General features: G+C 42.5%; 2 protein-coding genes across 4 annotated transcripts; both read left to right on the forward strand.

The window, feature by feature from the left end:
- The first annotated feature begins 1,547 nt into the window (after positions 1-1,547).
- Positions 1,548-16,172, forward strand: espl1 (extra spindle pole bodies like 1, separase). 2 transcript variants are annotated; one of them, XM_087801760.1, is made up of 32 exons: positions 1,548-1,668; positions 1,828-1,919; positions 2,937-3,239; positions 3,312-4,022; positions 4,201-4,302; positions 4,370-4,481; positions 4,552-4,679; positions 6,210-6,403; positions 6,463-6,705; positions 6,826-6,970; positions 7,065-7,224; positions 7,295-7,434; positions 7,737-7,871; positions 7,942-8,055; positions 8,124-8,295; positions 8,414-8,539; positions 8,828-8,984; positions 9,198-9,307; positions 9,418-10,499; positions 10,692-11,073; positions 11,393-11,518; positions 11,606-11,819; positions 11,881-12,065; positions 12,181-12,308; positions 12,829-12,951; positions 13,822-13,971; positions 14,052-14,210; positions 14,293-14,397; positions 14,689-14,804; positions 14,886-14,969; positions 15,655-15,819; positions 15,894-16,172. In XM_087801760.1, the coding sequence occupies exons 2-32, from the start codon at positions 1,839-1,841 to the stop codon at positions 16,093-16,095; spliced, it is 6,354 nt and encodes a 2,117-aa protein (XP_087657886.1). In that variant the 5' UTR covers positions 1,548-1,668; positions 1,828-1,838; the 3' UTR covers positions 16,096-16,172. The 2 variants fall into 2 exon arrangements, 1 of the variants encoding a protein (XP_087657886.1); XR_015712948.1 differs by lacking the exons at positions 13,822-13,971; positions 14,052-14,210; positions 14,293-14,397; ... (2 more) ...; positions 15,655-15,819; positions 15,894-16,172 and adding an exon at positions 13,175-13,387 and having other exon boundaries at positions 12,829-13,102.
- A 1,132-nt stretch (positions 16,173-17,304) lies between these two features.
- LOC148070357 (activin receptor type-1B-like) lies at positions 17,305-26,311 on the forward strand. Of its 2 annotated transcripts, XM_087801685.1 has the most exons (9): positions 17,305-17,466; positions 20,700-20,945; positions 21,005-21,271; positions 21,332-21,562; positions 21,640-21,807; positions 23,745-23,901; positions 23,979-24,103; positions 24,179-24,309; positions 24,797-26,311. In XM_087801685.1, exons 1-9 carry the CDS (start codon positions 17,403-17,405, stop codon positions 24,920-24,922), a joined length of 1,515 nt encoding a protein of 504 aa, XP_087657811.1. In that variant the 5' UTR covers positions 17,305-17,402; the 3' UTR covers positions 24,923-26,311. The 2 variants fall into 2 exon arrangements, with proteins under 2 accessions (XP_087657811.1, XP_087657810.1); XM_087801684.1 differs by having other exon boundaries at positions 23,979-24,309.
- Positions 26,312-26,319: the final 8 nt, after the last annotated feature.

The raw sequence follows: 26,319 nt of genomic DNA on the forward strand, positions 1-26,319 counted from the left end.
TCATGTCTAAACAAGAAGAAGCTGTCTCGCCTGCAGTTCATACAAAACTCTGAAGCGAGAATTCTGACCCACTCTAGTAGAAGAACTCACATTTCTCCGATCCTGGCTGCCAGTTTCTTTCAGGATCAACTTTAAAATTCTGGTTCTTACTTTCAGATCTATTCATGGTCAGACTCCTCCTTACATCAGGGATCTGATCCAGCCTTACACCCCAGCTCGGGCTCTGAGGTCTGTGGATCAGAATCTACTGATGGTTCCTGAACACACTTCCTGACCAGAGGAGAGAAATCCTTCCAGACTGTTGCTCCTAAGCTTTGGAACGATCTTCCTCTCTCTCTCTGTTTGATGATCTACTGACTCCTTCAAGAAACATCTTAAGACGTTTTTATTTGTTCAGGCTTTTCCTTGATTTTCTGGAACTCCTGTTGTGTTATCAGTTTTATCTTGACCTTTAAAGTATATACTTTATTGAATATTGTTCTGATTGTTTAAGCGCTTAGTGACCCTGGTCTGGAAAAGCACTCTATAAATACAAATTATGCATGTTAGTCACAATAATAATTTGTCTGTTTTGTGTATTGTCTAATTACATGAATATTATCCACTCTTCTGTTAAGCATCGACACTGGGCATCAAAATCTCTCACCTCTCGTCTTCCTGCTCATGGATCATTGGAGGATGCAATGTTGCAAAACATTAGAAACAAGACAGTTGTTTATTTACAGAAGTGGTTTTAATAATTATCATGGTGTGTTAATATAAATGTATGTGATTGTGTTCTTGTAAACACTGAATATGTTTGTTTTTATGTCTGCATACAGTAAGTGTACTATAGTTTGAATATTCTGTATTATTAAATTTAATAATTGATTGATTTAATAATTTAGAATAATCGATGTAGTTATACTAAAAGGCCACTAGATGGTTGTAATGTGTATTTAAAATGAATTTAAATTAAAATGAATTAACTACGAGCGTTGATTAAAAACTATTTTGTAAATCATCAAATGCTACTTTAGAAATAACTGAATACAAATGAAGCTAATTATTGGATCAATTATTTTAAATCAATTATTTTTTAACAAATTACTTGTTTGTATCGCACAGTCAGTCAAAGTTAATATTTAGATTAAATTATTCTCTGTCCAAACATTTATCTATGATCCGTTTAATAATAGCGATGTGAATAAAATACTAATGAAGTAAAAAAGCTCGGGACGAAAGGTCGCGAGAGTTTCAAAACGCTTTCTAGCAAATCCCGAGCATGCGCAGTCGCGATACTGTAGGCTGAAAGAACTTTATCTCTGTGAGAGAACCGTAATGACGTCATCACGTTTGCTACGTCAGCGCACATGCGCAGCCGGGATACCGTAAGGCTGCCCCGATCCTGAAGAGAAAAAATCATTTTGCGTACTAGTTAGTAGTACACTCTCCTGATGCGTACTAACTTCCACAATACTAAAGAGAAGTATTGCGATTTGAGACACACAGCTCGACGACACTCAAGGGCACTTCCGGGTTACTTCCTACGTGATGACGTCACAAGTTGCAACTGCGACTACGTCTCTTTAAAGCGGACGTGTCATGTGATTGGTTGAAACTGTACATTTCAAAAATCGCGCGGATATGAAACGCTTCTACTTTCTGCCTGATATTTATTTACACCCGGTAAGTTCAAATTCAGTATTTTAATAACTTAGGTCTGAATACTTTAATGTAACGTATTCCTTCTAATGACGTGTTTTATCGCTGAAGACTCTGTTGTCTCTAAGCAAACGTTGACATGTATCGTAAACATGAGCCTTTTTTTTTCGTCACAATCCACAGAATTCCTCAGAATGAAGTGTCTCAAAGTGGAAGAATACATCAAGCGGACTTCTTCTGCGGAGGAAGCCAAGGGACTTTGTGAAGAACTCGAGGTTAGCTTCACACTATATTTTACTCTATACTTTATGTAATAAAATTCAGTTAAATTGTACAAATAAATAAACCGCTATTTATTACTTATGGCTGAGGTGTCAATGTCTCTTTTAACATATCCCTTTTTTTTCTCTTCACTGAGAATTACAAGCAATATGACAATTTGTACTTTACCAACCAAGATTAGATAGATAAAATGTATTGATCCCTCTGGAGATCTCCTTCAGGAAATTGTTTTTCGAGCACACAGAAAAAGAACAGATGATAATTTTAATGAAACAAGAGCAAAGTAAGTAAGTAATTTTTTTTTAAATAGCGCTTTTCCAGACCAGGGTCACAAAGCGCTTAAACAATCAAAACAATACTCAATAAAATATATACTTTAAAGGTCAGGTTAACACTGATAACACAACAGGAGTTCCAGAAAATCAAGGAAAAGCCTGAACAAATAAAAACGTCTTAAGATGTTTCTTAAAGGAGTCTGTAGATTCTGATCCACAGACCTCAGAGCCCGAGCTGGGGTGTAAGGCTGGATCAGATCAGAGATGTAAGGAGGAGTCTGACCATAAATAGATCTGAAAGTAAGAACCAGAATTTTAAAGTTGATCCTGAAAGAAACTGGAAGCCAGTGAAGAGTTTTAAGGATTGGAGAAATGTGAGTTAAGGTAAGGTAAAACTTTATTGATCCCTCAGGAGGTCTCCTTCGGGAAATTGTTTCTTCTGAGTTCTTCTAGTGCAATGAAAATAATTAGACTTTAGCTTTAGGAATAAAGTGACAAAACGGACCAAACAAGAATCGACTAAATGCCATATTTTAATGAGACTAATATTGACATAAAATTCTTTAAATTAAATCAAAGCGATTTAGACTTTAAACAACTGTACCTACAGGTCCCCCCTCTGCAAACTCAACAAACTGTAATATATATTTTCATCACACTCTGGAATGTTGCTTGAGTAACCCAAGTTTCTAATGGCTTCTTACTACTGTATGTCCTGGTTTTTGTATTCAACAGGCCTTTGTAAAAAGCGGTCTTGGACTATGGGGCCAAACCGTCTGTGACCGGATCATCAGAGCTTGCAACCATCACCTTGGAGCTGGTTCCCCAGGTGTCGCCCATCTCAACCAGTTATTGAATCTGGTTGAACTGGCTATTAATGGTTACGATGCTTCTCCGGCACAAGTTCACCAAAGCAGTCCTCTGTACTTGGAAAAAATTATTTTCCATGTCATCAAAAATCTCAGCAAACTTGACGCGAGCAATCCATGCAGCCATGTGGCAGGATTGCTTTACAACCGGCTTGCGCGATCTGAGGAGGTTTGTGTCGCTTGGAAATTGGTGTGTGGTTATTATCAAACATGTAAGACTTTCCGCTTCTGTATTTTACAGTGTGCAACCTACTATGTTCTGGTGCGAAGCTGCTTTACCGTCATCTGGAATGGACTTTCATCTGCCGAAGATAAACGGGGAATAAGTCCACGAGAGAAACTCCACTGCCAGATGCAAGCCCTTGGCTTCCTAATCTTGATGGACAAAGAAGACGCAACTCAATCCTTGTCCAGAGCTCCAAAATATGGGGATGAATCCATTTGTGATTATGAGAAGAGCTGTGGCTCGGTCAGCGCAGAAGATGCTCATTTCGCTCTTCAGGAAACAAAAGAACTTTTCCTCCGATGTTGGAATGCACATCCGGCGGCTGCATTTGTCCTCTCCGAGATCGCCCTTGTCGTGATTAAGATGTGTACCAAGGCTGGACATTATGACCCAGCTTTGATGTTCTTAAAAGAGACCGTAGGCAAACTTGGAGGCTGGGGGGATGGCAGATGGCTGGCGCTCTGGTTGGCGAAATTGGGAATCGAAAACCATTCCAAGATGAAGGTGGAAACGGACAACCATGAAACCTTGGCAAAGTGCGTCAGAGGTTTAAAGTCTCGTCAAGAACAGCTCCAGCTGCAAGAAGGCAATGCTGTCGTGGCAGGATGTGCATTCGTGATGTGGACTGTTGAGAACGGAAGCAAAAAGGCCCTAAATGGAGCTTCTCTGCTGTCCATGTTTTCCTTCCTTGAACAACAGCAAGATCTCCTATCAAAGATGATAAAGGTTTGTATATCATTTAAGTTCTCTCAATTAGCATAGCTAGTTATGTGAGCTTGAAAGAATGAGCACCTGCACCATAGCTTTGTTTATTTAAAATCAGAACCTTCACAGGGCCAATCATAAACTACATCCTGGGAATATTGGTTTGTGTTTTGAAAGTTAATTCAATTGTATTTCACAGAAGCCAACGTGTGACGCAGCAACCAGTAGAATTCAACATTCTCTCTGTGTCAGCCTTTACCAGGGATTTGTTTTTGCTTATGATGCCATGCAGGCAGCACAGGTGAGACGATGTTGGTCTCGTTCATTTCTCAGCACATTGTTAATGCGTTTTGTTTGTTTTACTCCAGCTTGAGAATCAAGACACGATGACCAGAGTGCTGCTCTACCTTCAGTCAATTGTTGGACCGATGATGAATGAGATGCGCAAACTACCAACGGACAGTTTCCTTGTCAGAGCTGGTAATTTGAATATTTTTCCATCGATCAAGCGAAGTCACGCAATATAATTGTCTCTTTTTGTTTCTGTCAGTCATCGCTGTCAGCAACATGGTGTGTGGCTTGTCAAACCGACGTCTGTATGATCAAGCCTTCAAACTGGTGGAAATCCCCTGCAGAGATCTGTGTAAAAATGGCGTGGCCTCACTCGCCGTTGACCGGGTAAGCTCCGAAATTCAGAAAAATTCATAGGTTGGTGGTCATTTTTTTTAAATGATCATTATTTTCAAGAGCCCCTACAGGCCGATAACCATTCCTGCCTCTTGTTTCTACCTAGCAACGTGTGTTTGTTTACTTCTCGCTCTTCTTGGCTCCACTCGTTAGTCACATGACTACAGAACAGACCAGGAGTCAAAGTGCAACCTTTGCAATTTGAAAAACATGTTTTTTCTAATCACAATTGAAACGTCAAATTAATCGTCAGCCCTACGCAACTGTCACTGTGTTAAAAAGAAAATGAAAATGAAATGAGTAGTGCTTGACCAGTTGAAAATAACATGCATTACTTTGTCGCCTCGCCTCTGTCCATCAGAGGCGACGAGGTGGAGATAGTTGACAACTATAAGTACCTCGGTGTGTGGATGGACAGTAAACTGGTCCTGCAACACAGACCATGTGTATAAGAAAGTTCAGAGTAGACTGTACTTTCTGAGGAGGCTCCGATCATTTAACATCTGCAGGAAGCTCCTCTGCATGTTCTACCAGTCTGTGGTGGCCAGTGTTTTTTGTTGGGGTGGGAATGTGTCCAAGAGGAGTGTCAAGTGGTTGGACAGGTTGATCAGAAAGGCTGGCTCTGTGGTTGAAGCTGGACTCACTGGTGACAATTGCTGAGAGGAGATCACTGAACAAACTACTGTCATCATGGATGATGACATCATCCTCTCAGCACTGTCATTAGTGAGCAGAGAAGCAGATGGAGCATGAATTCTCCTCTCCAGATGCATCACTAATAGACTCAGGGACTCATTCATTCCTCATGCTATTAGGCTGTTTAATACTGAGTTTGGGGGAAGGAGTGGAGTGAAAGGATGATTTTCCATTTTAATCTTTGTATCCTTTGTTATTTTATTTGATCTATGTTCTTTAGATTGTGTCATCTTGAACTTGCTTTTTATTGAGCTTTGTTCTTGTTTTATGAATCTATCGTCTGTGTTGCTGTGTGCTGGAAAAACAATTTGCTAAAGGAGATCTCCAGAGGAATGAATAAAGTTTATCTAATCTAACAAAAAGAAGAATTTCTGCATCTTCACCTGAGAGACTCATTGACATGAACATGTCGTTCCAAACTGAACATCTGCTCGCAATCAGTGTTGCTATCAAAAACGATAAACCATAAATAAATGCATACCAAATGTCTGGTCAATTTGGTGTTATTAGAGGGTGCAAAATGCAGCTCAGTTGTTATTTTCCTTCAAGGAAAAAGTTTTTTGCAATATAATGTATCATTGCTGTCACAAGGAAATGCTTGCAATCATTTTGTAATTTAAACATCGCAATGTACAATTGAAAGCCGTAATAACATAACTCGTCGTGTATGATTACACATTCATTTCTGTATTAATCATAGACTCACAAAGCCATTCCAGCGTCACAGACTTTTAATGACCTGGTCTTTCATGTCACTGACATGGTGTCAGTTCTTTGCGCAGTTGTTGTCAGAATGAAACATTTGATTTGTGTTTTCATCTGCAGATCAACAGGCTCTTCATGTTGGCGGTCCAGACGTCTCGGTGGTCTGGTCACCTGGAAAGGGCTTTGGATTGGGTCATACTGTGGCTGAGGGCTCTGGGAGATCGAATGACCGCAAACTTGTCTGAGCCCGTCTCTTTTTGGGTGAAAACAAAAAACGATGCAGCAAGACAAACGGAGGAGGACATCCGTCTTAGGTAGAGAATGTCTGCACCTCAGCTTCTGTATTGTTCTGTATTGAACACTGATGTTACAGGACTCTGCGTGATGGTTTTGAACCTGGAGAGCTGGATGAAACGGTGATGCTGAAGCTCCTCGATGAAGAGTTGCGGGGATACAAAGAGGTTGCGTCAGACACCACACAGGAGCGGTACAACACTTTGTGTGATCTGCTTGACATATGCCACGAGGAAAGCTCCCACACTCACTTGCGTGCAGTGTACCTGTGTGAGATGGCTCAGGTTGTGTGTTTCCAAGATTTCAGTGAGCAGACGGACTGGTAAGTTTTTCCATCACTGTGTTTCTTAGCAGCTGACAACTAAATGATTATACTGCAGACACTGAAGACATTTAAGATGCACAGAGCATGATGTTTTCCCTCCCTGTCCTCTGATTGTAGTACGCCTGTTGATTTTACCCATGAAGCTTTGCGTCTGCTTGACGAGGAACCTGTGACCCCAGACAACAAAGACCTACTGATGGATGACAAAGCTCATGCTTTACTTTGGCTTTACATCTGTACACTTGAGAAAAACGTCCAAGAGGTAAAGAAATATCAGAATGTTTTTTTTGTCCAAAAGTGATACAATAAGGGATTTGCTTATATGGCGGTTCAATTTCGTATCTTCTTTTTTTCAGGCCATCGAGAAGGACAAAAAATCACAGGAGATGCGGGAACAGTCGACATCTGTGACGAGCGCCTTTGGCAGCAATGATTTTGATCATGAGCAAAAACAAAAAATTCAGGGCAGCTTGGAGATCTATGAAGGACTGCACTTCAGCCTGGCCAAAGACCTTAGTAAGACTTTGTATTACTGCCCTCCTTTCTGGCGTATGCTTAACAGCATGTATTTAATGTTCCCGTCAAGAAATGGGCAAACCCCTGGAGCGAGCGCTGAGTGAGTGGTCCCATCTACTTCATAGCAAAGATCTACCAGCCATCCGGAATCCAAAGCAGACCTGCGGCTCTCTCCTCGTGGCCGCTGCTCTTCTCAGACTCATGTCCAAGGTAATCAAATTCCATTTTAAAACGATACCACTCTTTGTCTGTTAATCGTCCAGGAAAACGTGACTTTATCTGATCTTTATCTGATGTCTTGTACAAAAAACCATTTAGAACTTGCAGTCAAAAGCCTATCACATCCCTCTCAGCACCTATGCATGGATGAAGAACATTTAACTGAAGCTTAGTACTAGACTTAGTACCTGATTTTTGTATTGAATGCTTTTCTCTGTTCTTGTTGGTGTCATCACACTATCAACACAGTTTTTTACCATCATGTTGAAACAAAATTGTTCTGTGTGATGCAGCAACTCAAAGCTCTTGAAGCCTACCAGCTGGCTATTGGACTGTCAAAGAGACTTGGCGATGTCAAGACACGTGTTGGAGCCTGCTGTCACTCAGCAAGCCTCCTCCTTGATATGGGCTCTCCTGAGCTGGCCAAGGTATCTCCTCCCCTATGAGAAATGCGGTCCATTTACTTTGAATACAATCTAAGATGTTTTTTTTTTTTAGTCTCAACTAGAGCAAGCAGAAGACGCACTTCCCTCAAACGCTTCGGATGAGCTGTCATCACTTTCCACGCTGGTAGTTCTCCTGAGGTCTCAGCTTTGCTACAGTGTTGGACAGGTAGGTTGCTACCACAGAGTTCATCAAGCTGCCACCATTACACTGCCACTTAAACTGTTTGATTACAGGTGGACGTCGGAGTGAAGCTCCTGTGCGATGTTCTACAAGAGGCTGGAAAACAGCATCTCTCCAAGAGCTGGTACATGCTTCGAGCTCAGGCGCTCCAGACCTGCAGTGGCTATCTCGGTCTCAACGCCGCCACTCTACAGCCACACCAGAGGAACCTCTTGGCTCAGCATGGTGAGCTCGGAATTGTAAATGGTTGTAAAAAAAAAACTAAAAAAAACAACAACCTGGATGCCTCATTGTTGCTTTCACATATTTAAAGGTCTAATGGACTTTTCTTCTTGTTTTAAAGGCTTGAACAGCCCTGACACGGCTCTGTATGAAAGTCAAAAGCTACTGTGCAGTCTGCTGGTCACTTTGATCGGGAAAGGATTGTATGGTAAACTTGGCACATCAGATGTGTGCTTCATTTGTCAAGGTAGGTTGATCCTCAGGATTTTAGTTAGTGTTTCTGTCTACAATATAACCATTTTGTGCATGTTAATTTGTTTACAAAACCAGAAAATGACTCCAGTGACAGTTTTTTTTTTTGTTTGTCTTCTGGCAAGTCTGAGTGCTTCATATGAAAATACTATCTCTGACCCACTTCTTTTAAGCAGTAGATTATGAACTGGTGATTCAGAAATGTCTTGTTAAACTCTAACAAGTCCCACGTGATTATTTGGTTTCATACGTTACTAAATGTTTACTTTCCCCCTCTGAACAGGAGACAACCTGCAGGTGAAGTGGGAACTGCTCCACGAGCTCCTGAACTGCTCCATGAAGGTGGTGTCTGTAAGGACCAGCTGTGGGGCCCTGAACGATGCCAGACTCCAATGTCTGGAAGCCCTCAAACTGGCTAAAAAGTTGCAAGCTTTCAGCAAGTAAGTCATTAAATTAGTAGTTTCTTCTTGAGTCATATAATTATTCTAACTTTTTATTAAACTGGTGGTTGACAGCTAAAGCTTTATCATGCATTCATTATTAAACAAAAACAAGTTAAGGTGTATGTGATTATTATTTTATTAATCTGTGTAACCGTTTACATGTTTTGATGTTGACTAATCCTAATCTATACATTTTTGGCCATTCTTCAGGTGTGCTGAGTTGCTGGTGGTGAAAGCAGAGTTGGAGCTGCTGCAGGGAGAGCGGGAAGAATGCAGATTGGATCTGGAAAAAGTCAGAAGCCTTCTGGAATCCTCAACCGGTATTTCAGTCATTGTATTCTATTCCATGTTTTGGTTCATGTTGACCTCTTTTATGGCACAAATGTGTTGTTCTGTAGCACTTAAGGGTCTTGTTTACACTTCCCCTCAGATTCATCAGAGCAGGAGGAACGGTCTGGAAAAAAAATTAAATTACGGAAGGGCCGTCCAGCACAAAGACCGCAGTCTCCCCCGCCCGCCTTGAATGATGAAAGTAAAAGTCTCCTGAACACTCGCTGGAACAGCACGGATCCTATCGCTCGAGACCTGTCCTGCTCTCCCCCACTGAAGGCTAAACCTCGAGGCATTCTCGCATCCTTGAAGCACAAAGCCAACTGTCGGTGCTCCTGCTGCGCCGAGCCAAGCCTGGCTCGAACGACAGCACTTTGGGCAGCCACACAGGCTGATCTGGTGTTCCAGCTGGATCCCGGTGAAGCCGCGACGAGTCTAGAACTATACTCGTCTGCCCTGTCGAGGTTTAAGATGGTTACTGTTCACCTAAAGAAGAAACTGGAGAAGCTATTTGCTAAAAAAGGTCTCTCCCAAAGCTCCTTTACGCCCCCTATGGTGCTGGACATGATGGGCAGCGTTTACCTTCGAATGGCTCTTTCAGGGCTGAAGGCTGGACATGACAAGGTTTTTGATGTTTGGCTCATTCTGAGGGATGGACTGGAGTTTGTGGAGTCCAATCCTTCTCCTTCACTCGACGCTGTGAAGGCAAATCTAACAACAGTGAAAGCCATAGTGTCTCTTGTCAACCTGGCGAGCAAAGAGAACTGCAGTCCAGAAGAGCTCTTCTCGCACTCCTGGACTTGGAACTCACCCAAAGAATCGTTGTTGACTTCTAATACTTTGAAAAAGAAAGGAGCAAAGCCCGTTTCAAAACCAAAGAGCAAAGGGACAAGCATAGCAGCTAGCATACCAGCAAAGACTATTACACTGGCTCCCAAGACTCCAGCAATGGTGAAGAACAAGTCACGCGTCAAAGAGTTGGACTGCTTTGACTTCAAGTCTACGTATCAACACGTACCCACCTTCGCTTTCACTCCTGTTCGGGCGGTGAAAGCCCCTTCTTCTGTAAGGAAGCCCCCCAGGACTGGCGGTAAACAATTCCAGGTGTTTGAGGAGGAATCTCCAGAGAAAGCGCTGCCTGTGCCCGCCGCACCAAGACGCACCAAGAAATCCATATTTACGGTGAGCATTGGACAGAACTTTTCTGATCATTAGATAGAAGATTAAAAGAATACAAAGCATTTTCAAATGATTTATTTGATGACATATTAAAGGTAACAAGGAAAAACGATAAAGAAGATCAGAAATGTTTACTTTGAGTCTGTGTTAATGATCCAGTTTTTTCAACAAATAATCATTTGTTCCCTGATACAGGTGGACTTCAGTGACGAGAGCGACTCGGACGTCAATTATGATCCGAAAGAAGCTCTCAAAAGGAGCACCGCTAAAAGAAAAGTGAAAAAGGTAGAAGATCCTCCTGCTGAGATCGTACCACCCAGGCGGACAACGAGGCAGAAGAAGAGCACGGCGGCAGCGCCGGCCTCCTCGTCCTCCAATGAAGATGAGAAGTTCATAAGCCTTCCATCCACCACAAGACGAGGGAGGACCCGAAAGGACGTGTCCAGAAAAGGATCGGAGGTCATGGAAGAGCCTGACAAAATGAGGATAATTGAGGAAGACTGTCGGGAGACTCTGGACATGAGCATTGACCAGCTGTCCACGTCGATTAATGAAGAAGGGTCCGGCAAAGATAATGGTGGGTAATAATGGTTGAAATATCATGTAATACTTAATTATTAGTTTCCCCATAATGTCAGAAAACGCAACTCTTCATTGAGCCATTTCCACATTTGTTTACCAACTTGATAAAGACAGTTTCTTGTTTTATTCTGGTTATTTAAAAATGTCACTACTGCATATGAAATCAATGTCTCTTGCCTGCTGTTCTACCGCAGTTCGATGGTGACTCGGGCTCTTCGTCCGAGTCATGACAGAAACATAAGAACATTTTTGGTATTGCTGTATCCGTGACAAGCTCCACTTACAGACTTGCCTTCCCTGTGTACTCTCCACAGATGTGGATTTAGAGGTTTTACGGAAAGACATGAGCTGCAATGTTTTGAGAGCGGAAGTGTATGAGCTGAGCTGCAAAAGTGTGACGTTACCACCACCCTCCCGTCGACATACAGCGCCCCCACCAGGTGAGAGTAGTAGTACAAACCATGTAGAATGTTCCGTCCACTATTTCATCCCCCCCCTCATCTCATCCACGTCCTCTACTCTTCCAGACAATCTTTCACTAGTGGACGTGGAATCTTTGCTGTGCTCCGCCTGGTCGGCCACCCATCACTTCCCTTCCCCCATCAACTACTCCAATCTCTGCTCTCTTCTGGCTTTATCAACTGGACAGAAGGACTCCATGATGACCGCCATGTTACACTCTCAGTCCTTGGGCATCACCAGTCGGCATCGCACCATCAGACATCTGTCCTGTAGTCTCAAGTGAGCGTCTGCAGCCTCTGGACTCGCATCTCGAAGGGTCGAATAACGTTTTGTGTTCCAGGAAACTGAAGAAGGGCTGCACTGACCTCGCAGACGGACTAGGCTCCCTGACGCTGGACGATCAGAGATCCTTCCACACGGAACGTCTTTCACGATTAGAGGACGTCTTCAACTTCTCAACCGCAGCGACTCTACTGGACGACGCACGTCACGAATTCGGCCAACAAATGGAACAACTTCCTCGAGGTGAAGTTTAGCGTCAGTTGGTGGATCGTCTCGTATTTTGATCACATTTCATCAGTCGACTTTTAATGATCACAAAAATGTGGCGTTTCCTCTTAATTGTCTCTTTCCGTTGCAGGTGTGACCGTTTGTGTTATGTCCGTTCTTGGACTGAAACCAGGGGAGATGGGTGAGAGCATCCTTCTCTCTCGTCTGGAAAGAGGTTGTCCTCCTGTCACAGTGCTCATCCCCACCTGTTCAAAACAGGTGACAAATACTTTTTACAACATCTTTTTTTTTTTTTGGTTCATTGTTGCCCCAAACAAAAAGGTAGACTAACGAACCCATGTTATAGTTCTGGAGAATTTGCATAAGTGAGTGAATTTACTAATACAAACAACACTGATCTTAAATGAAACCTGTCAGACATGTGACTCCGCCCTCTCAATGAAGACGTGAGTAGAGTTTGCAAACATGCAGGTGGACTGTTTGTTCTTTGGATCTTGAAAAAAACATGTTCAAGCCAACGAGTGATACTTCTGCTACATGTTTATTACCAAATTCTGTCTTAATGGAAATGATGCTAGCATGAATGCCTTCTCAATAATTCACTCTTTACCATTATGTGTGTGTTCTCTCTTCAAATATAATTATTTATTTATTTATTTGTAATTTGCTATTGACCAAACTTTTTCTGAATTTTTTTTTTAAAAGCAAAAAATGCCCCAATTTCCTGTAAATTTTGACTTTTGAATGACCAACACGATGATTTCACTGTGGCCTGCAGCACTCGATCCGGTGGCTGGTCCAGGAGATGGACAACATTCAGGTGGAGCAGAAGGCGGTGAGCTGTGTCTCTGATAAAGCCAAGTGGTGGGAAGGTCGACGTGCTTTGGACGCGCGAGTTGAGGTGAGGAACGAATGAGACGGTGGACTTAAAGTTCATTATAAAGAAAAATAATCATGTATTAATGTTTGCTCTCAAGGATAATTGTTCTTGCTTCAGTTTTTTTTCTTCAATGTTAAACCTTCTGCAGGGGTTTGTTCGAGTCTTTCTTAATGTTTTTATTGTTCCATTAATATTGAGATTGAATTTGCGACCACTTTTTTAATGTCCGTCTTTCTTGCACAAGAAATGATTCATATTTCAAAATAGAATGAACAATTTCACATGTTTTTGTTTTGTTGTTTTTTTTCTGCTTTGCGGCATTTGCGGCCGTGTAAGAACAAAAAGTTGTAAACCTTTTTATGAATCGGTCAGTAACAAATGATACAAACTTTAGTGAAGATTTTAACAATGGTGCACATACCATCATAACTTCCTTTTTCTTCCAGTTTCCCCACGACCTTTCTTTTACTGACCTGTTTTGTCACTCCGTCAATTTTGAGTCCATCTTCTCTAATACAAAACAATAGAGTAATGCAAATAATTTGCCCTGTCTGATTGTACAAAGGTTTCTTTTGAACACACGCATGCCAGCCATACACTCAACTCATTGACGTTCAGATGTCAGGATGTAACTGGTAATGTCATACTGGATACTGAAGGGCAGGCTCTGCACAATATCTGGCTATGCTCAGAAAAATCCGAACTGACGTGCTATTCCTCTTTGGCACTTCACTTACATTGTAGGCTAAGGATGCTCCAGACCCTATCGTTCAACAGGTTAAAGGGCATTATTTAGTTCTTCCTCCATAAAGTTTTACCTTATCTTACCTTACCTGTCCTGCTCCGTTAGTAAGTCATGTGAACTAATGTGTTCCTGACCCTTGTCTCCAGAAACTGTTGAAAGAAATGGAGACTCTTCTACTTTGTTGGAAGAGCTTACTCCTGCCACCGTCCAGTGACCCCCGTGTCGGCCTGGAGGTCCAGAACCTGCTGAAGACCATGAGCTCTAAAGGAGAGGCTGTCAGTGAGCAGATGTTGAAGGTGGTTCATCAACCATTCACCGCCCTCTGAGCTCAGAGGCAGTTTGGACACGGGTTTGACTGACTTTAACTTGTTTTCAGGTTCTTCTGTCAGCTTCGCCGCAGCTTTCCAAGAAAGACCTGCAGGTGTTTGCTTTGGGAGTTTCCCCAAAAAGTGACTGTCTGGACGTCATAAATGCGGCAGACGAGCTCGCTGACATTGACGAGCCCACAGGTCACGTGGTTCTGGTTCTGGATAAGGTGCGGCGTTAAAAAAAACCTTTGTCCTCTTCCTGTCAAATATACCTGTGTTGTTGTAATGCATTTACTCTTGGATTGTCAGACCCTCCAAAAGATGCCATGGGAGAGCATCCCGGTCCTGAAGTGTCACTCTGTGAGTCGGATGCCGTCCCTGCAGTCAATTATTGGACTGAGCCTTCAGAAGGAGGTAAAGGTTGAGCAGGTTCGCTGTGTGTTATGTACAGCTGCAGCTGTAGGCACCAGAACACTGGACACGTTTTTAAAATCTCTTTGTCTTATTTCTGACATCTGTGAAGTTTTGCTTTTGACTCCCATCGCTGTTGAAATGATGTCATTGCAACAGTTTTTTGGAAACGGCTAATCTTGAGATGCTCTGCATTTATATCCACACATGTTGTACATCCTCACTTCAGTCTCATGTGCAACATTAGTACTAAATAACGTGGATTTTTCATGGCCTTTTTTTTCTTTGCCTCAGACTGAACCCCGGTCCATTCTGAATGAAGGGGTCGACAGGCAGAAGGTCTTCTACGTGCTGGACCCTGACGCCAACCTGACGGAATCACAGGATCGTTTTAAGACGTGGTTCAGCAGGTCAGCTCTTTTTCTTTCTTTCTTTTTTGTTATACATTCTGTTTTGTATTCGCTTGTTACTTATTGTCGGCTTGTTTGCAGTGAGAAGGGCTGGGAAGGTGTCTGTGGCTCCACGCCAGACCCAGGTCAACTGTCGGCAGCCGTCTCCCAAAAGGATCTCTACGTGTAAGTCTGACATTTATTTGTCTAATAATGATCTTATTCACTCGTTTTTAGCGATGCATGTCAAGATCTTTGTCTTGTCCATCTGTTTTTATCCGCACTCAAATGTCTGAGCCAGAATCGATGATTAAAATGAGCACAAAACTCTTCATAAAGCAAAAATAAAGTGGAAATGGTTAACAATACTTCAAGTAAGACAGATTTTGGCAAATGGCAGAAACGATGAAAAGGATCCTTAATGTAATTTTTCAAAACTATACATCACAGAATACAAAACGTCAAAATGGAACTACTTGAACTACACAAAAAAGGCTTTTTAATTTATTATCGGTCATTTTTTTAAATTTTTTTTAAAGGGATAAACACTTGCAGTTCAATTGTCAGTCTAAAAAAACGTTGCTGCTGACGCAAACAAAAAGTATGTTGTTTGTGATGTCAAGTATAGATGCTGTGTCGGAGGCCGCCATCTTTTATACCCGACCACTCGACAGAGACGCCATTGCCCTTGTGTGACTTTAGGCAGATGAAGTGAAGCGTGTGATGCCTTAATCCACTGGGAAAATTCTTACTTGCGATAATGAATAACAAAATAACGCACACACCTATTTCAAAGTTTTTTTTTTCCGATAAGAAAAGATGTTGTTCATCGTCAACTTTCATGTTAACCTCTGCTGTGTCTCCTCACTAGTTATGTGGGTCACGGTGCTGGTGCACGTTTCCTGGACGGGCATACGCTCCTCAAGCAGAACATCAGAGCCGCCTCGCTGCTCTTCGGCTGCAGCAGTGCTGCCCTGGCGGTCAAGGGGATCGAGGAAGGACACGGGATTGTCAATAATTACCTCATGGCCGGATGGTAAGAGAAGTCTATGTCTTGACGCTGGTGTCATCTTGTTGTCGAGTTCATATCTCACAGTGTGTTTTCTGCAGTCCTTTCGTGTTGGGCATGCTGTGGGACGTCACGGATCGGGACACCGACCGCTTCACCCAATCTTTGTTGGAATCGTGGTTCGCTGCTGGTTCTGGATCGCCTCTCCTTCTGCACATGGGTCCGTCCCGTAACACCACCCGGCTAAAGAACCTGATCGGTGCTGCTCCTGTGGTCTATGGTTTCCCCGTCCACCTGAAATAGATTTTCAAAGACTTTTTTTTAACTTTTTAATATCATGTTTTATTCTTGGTTAATGACGTGTTTTAACCAAATGTGGATTAAAGTTTTGATAAGTGCACTATTTTGTTGATTATGGCATTTCTTTGAAGTTTTACACTCTGTAGAGGAGAAGCACATGCAGACCTGACGCTCATCTGCACGCGTCGCTTGCTAACAAGCAATGATGTGAGGAAATAAACGATCTAAATAAGATGGATATCAGAATAGAAGTTAGTCGAATATATAAAAAATATTTTTTACTTAATAAAATCAATGCAATATTTACTAAACTTGAACATTTCCTCTGTTAAAATGACCAAAGTAATAAGAAAATCACAATACAACTCAACCTTGTTTGCGGAAGCTAAGAATACAATAAAAATAACTCCTGTACAATATAAGGGAAAGGGTAAAGATGACATTAAGTGTTGAGTTAATTGTCATCTAAATGTCAATAAAACGTAGATTGGATAAGGAGAATTGCTTAATATGAGCTTCTACACCCTTCAAATGTGCAACCTTGGACCTAAACGAAAACCTACATCAATCTTTAAACGAGTCCAGAAATGTAAGATATTACCCACATTATTAAATGCTGGGTCATCTTATTATGGCCAAGAAGCACGGATTTCATAATGACCTTCTTAAAGCAAAGGCACCTGACATGAAAATGTCATCATGTCTGTCCTCCCCTCAGTGTCAGTAAATACTTCAAGAAACATCTTAAGACGTTTTTATTTGTTCAGGCTTTTCATTGATTTCCTGGAACTCCTGTTGTGTTATCAGTTTTATCTTGACCTTTAAAGTATATACTTATTATATATATATATACTTATATATACTATTGTTTTGATTGTTTAAGCGCTTTGTGACCCTGGTCTGGAAAAGCGCTATACAAATAAAAATTACTTACTTACTCCAAGTAACTACAGTGTCTTTGTTTGGTTTCATTCTTGATTCTTAATAAAATGTTTAAATAAAAGTAATTGTCAGTTTTGATGATTGCGAGAAAGTTAGTTTTGCGTTTCTCTGGGTCAAATCTGTGGCCTTTTCTTAAACACAATGATTGTATCTTTGATTGTTAAAAAAAAAATGCTGATGGTAGTTTAAAGTAGTTTGACGCTTCAAAAAAATGATCAAAACAACGACGTGCGCGCGTTGGCGCCCCCTGTCGGCCGAGCAGACGCAGCACCCAGACGGAGCCCTGACAGCTGTCCTCACTTGACGTTTGCTAACAAGTTAGCCAGACGGACGATGATGTGAGGAAATGCACCGGGAATTCTTCGACCATGGCTAGTCTATGGGTATCCGCGGCGGTGGTTCTTCAGGCTGTCCTCTACCAAACCTGCCAAGGTGAGTCACTTTCATGTGCGCTGGTGTCGGGACTGTTCAGGCCCTGCTGTCACAGTCAAGAAAACATGGAGGCTGCGGCTAACTGCTGTTAGCTCCTGCTAACCTAAACATGTCTGCACCTGTTTTCAAGACGCGAAATAAAGTATTTTTCTATTTATACTCACGTTTTTTATCATCGGGGATTTATTGGACTCGATTAGAAAACCTCTGGAAGGCGGGAGGTGTCGGTGTTGTGGACCGTCATGTAGCTGGAATGCTACACGGATTAATCCAATAAGATCATCAGCCTGAGTCCATTTTCTCTGGTCATGAAAGTGTTGATGTCCGGCGACAACTCGTGTGTTTATTATGGTGTTAACAACTGTTTCTGTAGCCACTTTGATCAATACTTTTGCATACATAACACATGCACACAACCCTTCTTGATCCTTGTATTTATTTCGCTTTTTATGCAAGAATTATCCTAAGAAAATGTTAAAATATTCCAAAAATAATCTGCAGTGGTCCGTTACTATTAACAGATAGTCAACAAGTAAGTTCCAGTCTTTTACAGTGTATATTAAAGTGTTAGATTTTGTTTGTAAATAAGCCTCTACCTGACTTCAATGACAACAGTCCTAGAGCACATTTGATCAGAATCAGTGTTTATTGCCAGTGTGTGTAAACACAACATGGGTATTTTTGTGGTGGCATCACAGAATTAAAGGAATGAAATAAGATAAGTAAGTCATTTTTATTTATATAGCGCTTTTTCAGACCAGGGTCACAAAGCGCTTAAACAATCAAAACAATATTCAATAAAATATATACTTTAAAGATCAAGATAAAACTGATAACACAACAGGAGTTCCAGAAAATCAAGGAAAAGCCTGAACAAATAAAAACGTCTTAAGATGTTTCTTGAAGGAGTCAGTAGATCCATCAAGAGCAAAAAGAGAGGAAGATCGTTCCAAAGCTTAGATAACACGGTAAGAAGTAAAGAAGTAAGAAGAGAATTCCTCTTAATGCTAAGGAAAATGACCAAAAAAACATAAACAAAATATACACGTTTGTACGGCAGGATTGTAGTTGGCTCTTTCTGTGAACGTTTTCCAATCGCTCTGATCTTCACGGATGACTTCAGTCATAATTGTTTTTTTAATCCAAATTCTGGATTCATCCATCTTCCATCTGCCCCTGCACAGTCATGAGTGTGTCCACTCAGTGTGCTGTTACATTTGTCCAACATTATGATACAACCACAGATTCATTTCTTGTGACACGATGCATATTTTCTGATCAATTGCATCCAGACATGTCACGGATTGCGACATGTGTAATCGCACAGTATGAGATGTCTCATAATGTGATGAGTCAGCAGTTAATCTTCCTCTATCTCTTAAATGGGGCATTGTTTCCACTGTCTGCACACAACAAAAAAAGTCCCATTGGAATTTTTCCTTTCTTTGATGTTCAAACAAGTATAGCAAAAAATCTCATCGCAGCATCACGAAGGCATACATGTTTAATCATAAACAATGAGCTCACTTGTTTACTTGCCTCTCTTTAAGACAAAAAATCTTTCTGCGTGAATCCATAAGACAGTGGTGAAATAGGTTTACTATTATATTTATTTTAACGATTGACTTAAAGAAGCATAGAGAGCTTTATAAGTAAGTAAGTAAAGGTTATTTCTAAGGACTTTCTAAACCAGGGTCACAAAGCGCTTTAACCAACAAAAACAATACACATTTAAAATATATACTTTAAAAGGTCAAGACACATAAATGAAACACAGGAGTCTCAGAAGATCACGGAAAATCCTGCACAAATAATAAATGTGAGTTCTTCTACTAGAGCAGCATTATTTTGAAGTATGATCCAAAACACAGAGCAATTTATACATGTGCTGCCTGTTGATGGTACTTCTTAAGATGTTTCTTAAAGGAAACAGTAGATCATCAAACACAGAGGGAGAGGAAGATCATTCCAAAGCTTAGGAGCAACAGTCTGGAAGGATTTCTCTCCTCTGGTCCGGAAGTGTGTTCAGGAACCATCAGTAGATTCTGATCCACAGACCTCAGAGCCCGAGTTGGGGTGTAAGGCTGGATCAGATCACTGATGTAAGGAGGAGTCTGACCATGAATAGATCTGAAAGTAAGAACCAGAATTTTAAAATTGATTCTGAAACAATTCGTCAGCCAGTGAATAGTTTTAAGGTTCGGGGAAATGTGAGTTCTTCTACTAGAGCAGCATTATTTTGAAGTATGATCCAAAACACTGAGAACAATTTATACATGTGCTGCCTGTTGATGGTACTTCTATGAGTCATTTGGTGCCCAAGATATTGACAACATGTTCCAATTTTCATGTGTCATCCATTAGTGTTTTTCCTTTGTGGTCCCTGATAGTTTAACATTCTGTTGAAAGGTGAACTCTGTAATAATATACCCCTTCTCACATTTGTGTTTGTCTTTTGGTCTGCATACAGAATTAAAACAGATTTTGCAATAAGAATCTAACACGCGCAAGATTTGTTGGCACTTTTATTTGTGTCGTGTATGTTTCCTGCACCGCTCTGACTCACTGATCATTAACAGTTATTACATGGTTCAGATGAAGCGACCGTGAGGAGGAGACATCATACTGGCATCATAGGTTGGCTGAGACCAGAGCGGTCAGAGTGGGAGGAATCATCCAGAGGAAGAGGGAATGGATTATTGATTCACTGTAGTCTGGTTGCAGATGTCTTATGTTTGGGGCGTGTGCTCCGACACACTGGTCATGTGACTTTACGAGTTGCCAAATATTTGCTGAGATGTAGGTTTTTTTCAATTCATTACACCAAAAAAAAACCAATAATAATGATTTAACCTCATTGTTCAATAAAACTGTCAGCAATAGAAATTCAAATTTTAAAATGAATTTGTTGATTTGTTAAAGCAACAAAATCCAACATTTCTATTCTTTTATTATACATTTTATATAGTATACATTGCAGTTACACTTTTCTGACCCTAGGGGGAAACTCATAAAATCCTTCGGACTAGGATGCTCTCTAATTCACTTTTCTGATGGGAAAAGTATCCCTTCATACTGGTGATAAAGACATAAACGTATCTTTCTCTTAAATGTATTGTTGTTTATGAATGAGTTGCCTTCCCCCTCCTTCGACATCCGAACCTCTGGATGACTTTCAAAGGCTCAGCTTGTGAATGCTGGGCTCCGACTCAAGGCTCTTGTGTGCTCCACAGCTCTTCGCTGCAACTGCACCACGGTACTTTGTGAGAAGGCGGGCTTCCAGTGCGAGACCGATGGCGCCTGCATGGTCTCCACGTCCTTCCTGGAGGGCCAGGAGGAACCCATCCGCACCTGCATCACCAAAGACAATCTGGTGCCGCCGGGACAGCCCTTCTATTGCCTGAGCGCTGAGGGGTATCTCAACAGACACTGCTGCTACACCGACTTCTGCAACAGCATCGACCTCAAAGTTCCATCTGGTAAGAAGTCCTCCATCAAGAAGAGAGACAAGATGGATTGAAAAAATGTTCTCCTGCAGTGACGACCGACTCTGGACTGGTGGGAGGCTATGGTCCAGGGGGCACCTGGGGTTTGGTGGAGCTGGTGGCCGTGATCGCCGGACCGCTGTCCCTACTCTGTCTGCTGCTGCTCGTGGGCTTTTTCATGTACCAGTACCACCACAGGGCCTACAGCCACCGGCAGAGGCTGGAGGTCGAGGACCCGTCGTGCGAAAACCTCTACTTGGCCAAAGACAGGACTCTCCAGGACCTCATTTATGATCTGTCCACATCCGGTTCAGGCTCAGGTGAGCATTGACCATCACTTTTGTTGATTCCTTGAGACGAAATGTACCTTCTCTCTCCAGGGCTGCCTCTGTTCGTGCAAAGAACCGTGGCCAGAACCATCGTCTTGCAAGAGATCATCGGAAAGGGACGTTTCGGGGAAGTGTGGCGAGGGCGCTGGCGGGGCGGCGACGTCGCGGTGAAAATCTTCTCCTCCAGAGAGGAGCGATCCTGGTTCCGCGAGGCTGAAATCTATCAGACCATCATGCTGCGCCACGAGAACATCCTGGGCTTCATAGCCGCCGACAACAAAGGTGAACCCGTCGTGAAAGTGTCGGTCGTGTCTGTCTCCGCCCGGTCGGCGCTCACCTCCGCTCTGCCTCCCGCTCAGACAACGGCACCTGGACCCAGCTGTGGCTGGTGTCGGACTACCACGAGCACGGATCCCTGTTCGACTACCTGAACCGCTACTCCGTCACCACCGAAGGAATGATCAAGCTGGCGCTGTCGGCTGCGAGCGGTCTGGCTCATCTGCACATGGAGATACTCGGAACACAAGGTACGACCAGCCTAGACTATCAACCGTCAACTAGTTTGAAAAATCAGCAGCAGCTTATTATTAAGATTAGTTTAACAAATAGTCCTTAGTATTATTTCCTCATCATTGCAAGGTTCTTCTTTTTCATTCATTCATCTTCACACCAGATGATAATGTGTGTCATGCCAGCCAAAATTCCAGTTCAGTTGATTTGTATTTTATTTTGGAATGAGCTTTTCAAAACACAACATCCCGTAGAACCTATGAGCATTCTTAGATGACCATTAATAATGACCTGATGATCGTCATGTGAAGCGTTCTAGATCGGCTCTTTAAAGATCAACATCATTGGATTTGACTTCTGTACCATTACTTTGGTTCCCAGGGTGCTCTGTGGTGGTGCAATGATAACAACGCAGCATGTTTGGGGTTGAGAAAAAAATGTTTTAAGGCTGTAAAACCCCTAACCACACCCTTCTTTTATTTTATTTTACATTTTTACAATTTATGCACAAAATAGTACATTTTAAAGTACAAAATATATGGTGATGTAAGGAGGAGTCTGACCATGAATAGATCTGAAAGTAAGAACCAGAATTTTAAAATTGATCCTGAAATAAACTGTCAGCCAGTGAAGAGTTTTAAGGTTCGGAGAAATGTGAGTTCTTCTACTAGAGCGGGTCAGAAATCTCGCTGCAGAGTTTTGTATTAACTGCAGTGGGTGGTTCAACTTGTAACCACTTCCTTGTGATACATTTTTTACTGGCTGCCAACAATATGAAAAGCAATTTCTGGTCTCCATTGTTCCAATTTTTATTGTCCCCCAGGTATGTTTTCACCTTTACAGGCAAGATTCACACCAAAAAATGTTGTTTATATGGGTCTCTGTCCAAAAAGCTTTGATTCCACTGCAGCTCCAAAATGCATGCCAGGGATTTGCTCCATTATACCCGCAAAGTCTCCAACATGCTTCACCCGTGTGTTGTTTCTTTTTCACTTTACTCAGACAGGCATTAACGTTTCCTCACAGTTCTCTTTTTGAAACGCTCTGAGTTCAAACTTTCGCAAATTTAAAAAGAAAAGAAGTACAATACTCTGCCATCTTCAACGGTGTGGTATGCTGGGGGAGCAGCATGACAGCAAAGGATAGGGCTAAACTGGACAGCCTTATTAAGAAGGCCGGTTACGTCCTAGGGCGCCCCCTGGATCCTGTGGAGGAAGTGTCTGGGAGGAGGATACAGAGCAAGCTGGGCTCCATGAGGAAGAACTTATCTCACCCTCTCCAGCACACACTGAGGGCATTGAGGAGCTCCATCAGTGATAGGATGCTCCATCCCCGGTGTGTGAGGGAGAGGTACCGCAGGTCCTTCCTCCCTGCTGCCATCAGACTCCACACCAAGAACACAGCAAGATAAATATTTAACTGCACCTTTCTTTTTATTTTTGTAAATATGATTGTGAATATATAATATAGTGCAGATTTATTTTCTATTCTATTTAGATTTTCTTTCTTTTTCTTATTTTTTATTTCTGGGTGTTTTATTTTCTTGGTATATTGCTCTGGCTGTTGTTGAACCGAATTTCCCCTCGCGGGACAAATAAAGGATTCTGATCATATAAGTAAATGAAACCAAAGATCAAAACCTGTTTTCAAGCCCAAACATTTTTAACAAATTCAATTTTAATACTCAATCTACATGTAACTCACACGTTTTTCTCGGTTCCTCTTTGTCCTGGCGCGGGTGTAGCGTCTTTTTCCTCTGAAGGCCTTGGTAAAACTGTTACTCATACTTTGATACATAATGAAATGCACTATATGGTGACAGTGTCTGCCCTCATGAGCTTAGAGTAAAACTATAAAACTGATCTGTGCTAACAAACAACGTTTTTTTATTAAATGTATGTTAATGTCAAGTTCTGGAAGTGGGTGCGACTGAAGTGTGCGTCCGTGTGAACAGGAAAGCCTGGCATCGCTCATAGAGACCTGAAGTCCAAGAACATCCTGGTGAAGAAGAACTGCTCCTGCGCGATCGCCGACTTAGGCCTCGCCGTCCGCCACGACTCCGTCTCCGACACCATCGACATCGCCCCGAATCAGAGGGTGGGAACGAAGAGGTGAGTGGATCCAGCCCCGTGGATCACCATGGGACATAACGAGCCGTCCAAAACCCTGACGTGTCTTGTCTCGACAGGTACATGGCTCCTGAGGTCCTGGACGAGACCATCAACATGAGACACTTTGACTCGTTCAAATGCGCAGACATTTACGCTCTCGGCCTGGTCTACTGGGAGATCGCTCGTCGCTGCAACAGTGGAGGTCGGGACGCCGTAAACCTACGGGATCTTAGAGTCCATGAAGCAATGATCGAACCGACGGTCTTTGTCTCTGCAGGCATTCATGAGGAATACCAGCTGCCCTACTTTGACCTGGTGCCCTCTGACCCCTCCGTGGACGACATGAGGAAGGTCGTCTGTGATCAAAAGTTACGTCCCAACATCCCGAATTGGTGGCAGAGCTACGAGGTAACGCCAGTCTTGACGAGTGTGTGCCTCGCCGCCTGGTGGCCACTGAAGAGCAATGCATATTGAGACGTGTAAACAGGAATTAACCTGTGATTTTGAAGGTCAGATTCAAGCCAAGGTCAAGTCGAAGGGAACTTTAAAAATCGAAACTTATAAAGTTAGCCCTATTATCCAAACATGTGTATATCAGGGGTCTCAATTTCACGAGATTCTACAACTTTTATTGTGGGCCCAACAATGGACTTTGATAGTATAAAATAAGATGGTTAAGGAATCGTCCAATCAAATGATCAGTCACTAATAGTCGACTAATTTTCGACTAGAAACCTGCAGGAACCCTCGTACATTCAAATCAATTTAGTCGGCAGTAAAAAATGTGTTCAACAATCCTCATGGTACGCACAACTTTTGGTTTCCACGGACACGTCTGCGCCTGTTGCTGTTTTTATGAGGGTCTCTGGTTTCTAACCGTCTCCCTGTTGCCCAGGCTCTGCGGATCATGGGGAAGATCATGAGGGAGTGCTGGTACTCCAACGGAGCCGCCCGGCTGACGGCCCTGCGCATCAAGAAGACCCTGTCTCAGCTCAGCATCCAGGAGGACATCAAGGTCTGAGAGAAGACACTGGACGAACGCACAAAGACGGAACGACAGGGCTAGATAGACGAGGCAAATTTGTAACATACTCCTCCATAAAACGGTCCTGGAAATGTTGAAGCCGCCGGACTTCTGACAAACCCTACCTCGCTTACCCAGCCAAACTACCAGGAACACCTTTTCTGTCGGCCCCTCAAGCTCCTGCTGCCCTGCCTCCACCTCTCTTCCTGCCCAACACCTCCAGCTTACCAGGACTTCCTGTCAACGGGGAGGACGTACAGTGGGAAATGGGAAGCGCTCTGTCGAGGATGTTTGGAGCATCAGCAACAACCTTTTTTCTAAAAAAAAAAAAAAAGAAAAGAAAAATCTGGTTTTTAAAACAAGCGATTTTTAAAAGGTTTTTGTGTTAAGGACTGACACGGACTGACAAGCACGCATCACTTTTTCCTTTGAGTCTGTTCCCACACTCGTGACGTTCATGCATCCGGACGATGATGACGAATGTAAGTAGCTTAGATAGTCAGCGCTAACTGCAGATTTTTAACCAGGTGAGACGAGACTTTAGCTCCTCCCATAAACCCTCAGGTCGTCAGTGTGGTCGCCAATTCTGCTCCATGTCCTCGTCTTCTCGTTAGTGAAACCAGCTTTACAGCTTTCAAGAGTCCGTTGAAGTACATTCCTTTTCAGGTGTGGAGTTTGATGTGGAATGTCGACGTCGGCGTCGTGGCTTCGTGTGACGGGTAGCGTCTTGCTACATGTAGTACGTCCCAACTTTCACATTGACCTCACCGTCTTACACTGAAACTTCAAATAAGAGCAGAAGGTTTTTATTCTCCTACGATCCCAGGAATCCGAACGGGTGTCCCGTTTAGAATAGTTTTTATGTGGTCAGCATGTCTCTCTCTCCCCCCTCAGGGTGTGATCTTCCCCACATGCACATCTGTGATACGTGTACATGTGAACTTGTTTGTTTTTACCCTATATTTAGGTCATGCTTTAGATGATTCTATTTTTATACCTGATTTTGTGGCTTCGCGAGGTTGACGACGAGGATCTAGGAGTTACATTCCCGTGTGATTCAGGCACTACTTTTTTGTTTTGTTTTTCCACTGTGTCCCGTCCTCGCCCCCCTTTTTTCTGTTCGCCCCCCACGATACCTCGTCAATGTGTGAACGTGGGCGGAAAGGTTCCTGTCAAGCCGTCAGAAATGACGTTTAGATGTTAATATTTCAGGAAATAGGTGCACTTTTTTTGTCTTTGACTGTATGCAAATTGAACAGGTACTGTTGTGTCTTTCTCTTCCCTGTGTTATTTATGATTATGCTGAGATTCCTGTGAACGCCTGGAAGGCCACACGTGCACTACTACTGACCTCACGGCACTAAAAGAAAAACAAAAAAAAACAAATTGCTCTC

Source organism: Callionymus lyra, chromosome 10, assembly GCF_982586985.1.
Source record: "Callionymus lyra chromosome 10, fCalLyr1.hap1.1, whole genome shotgun sequence".
Classification (NCBI taxonomy): Eukaryota; Metazoa; Chordata; class Actinopteri; order Syngnathiformes; family Callionymidae; genus Callionymus; species Callionymus lyra.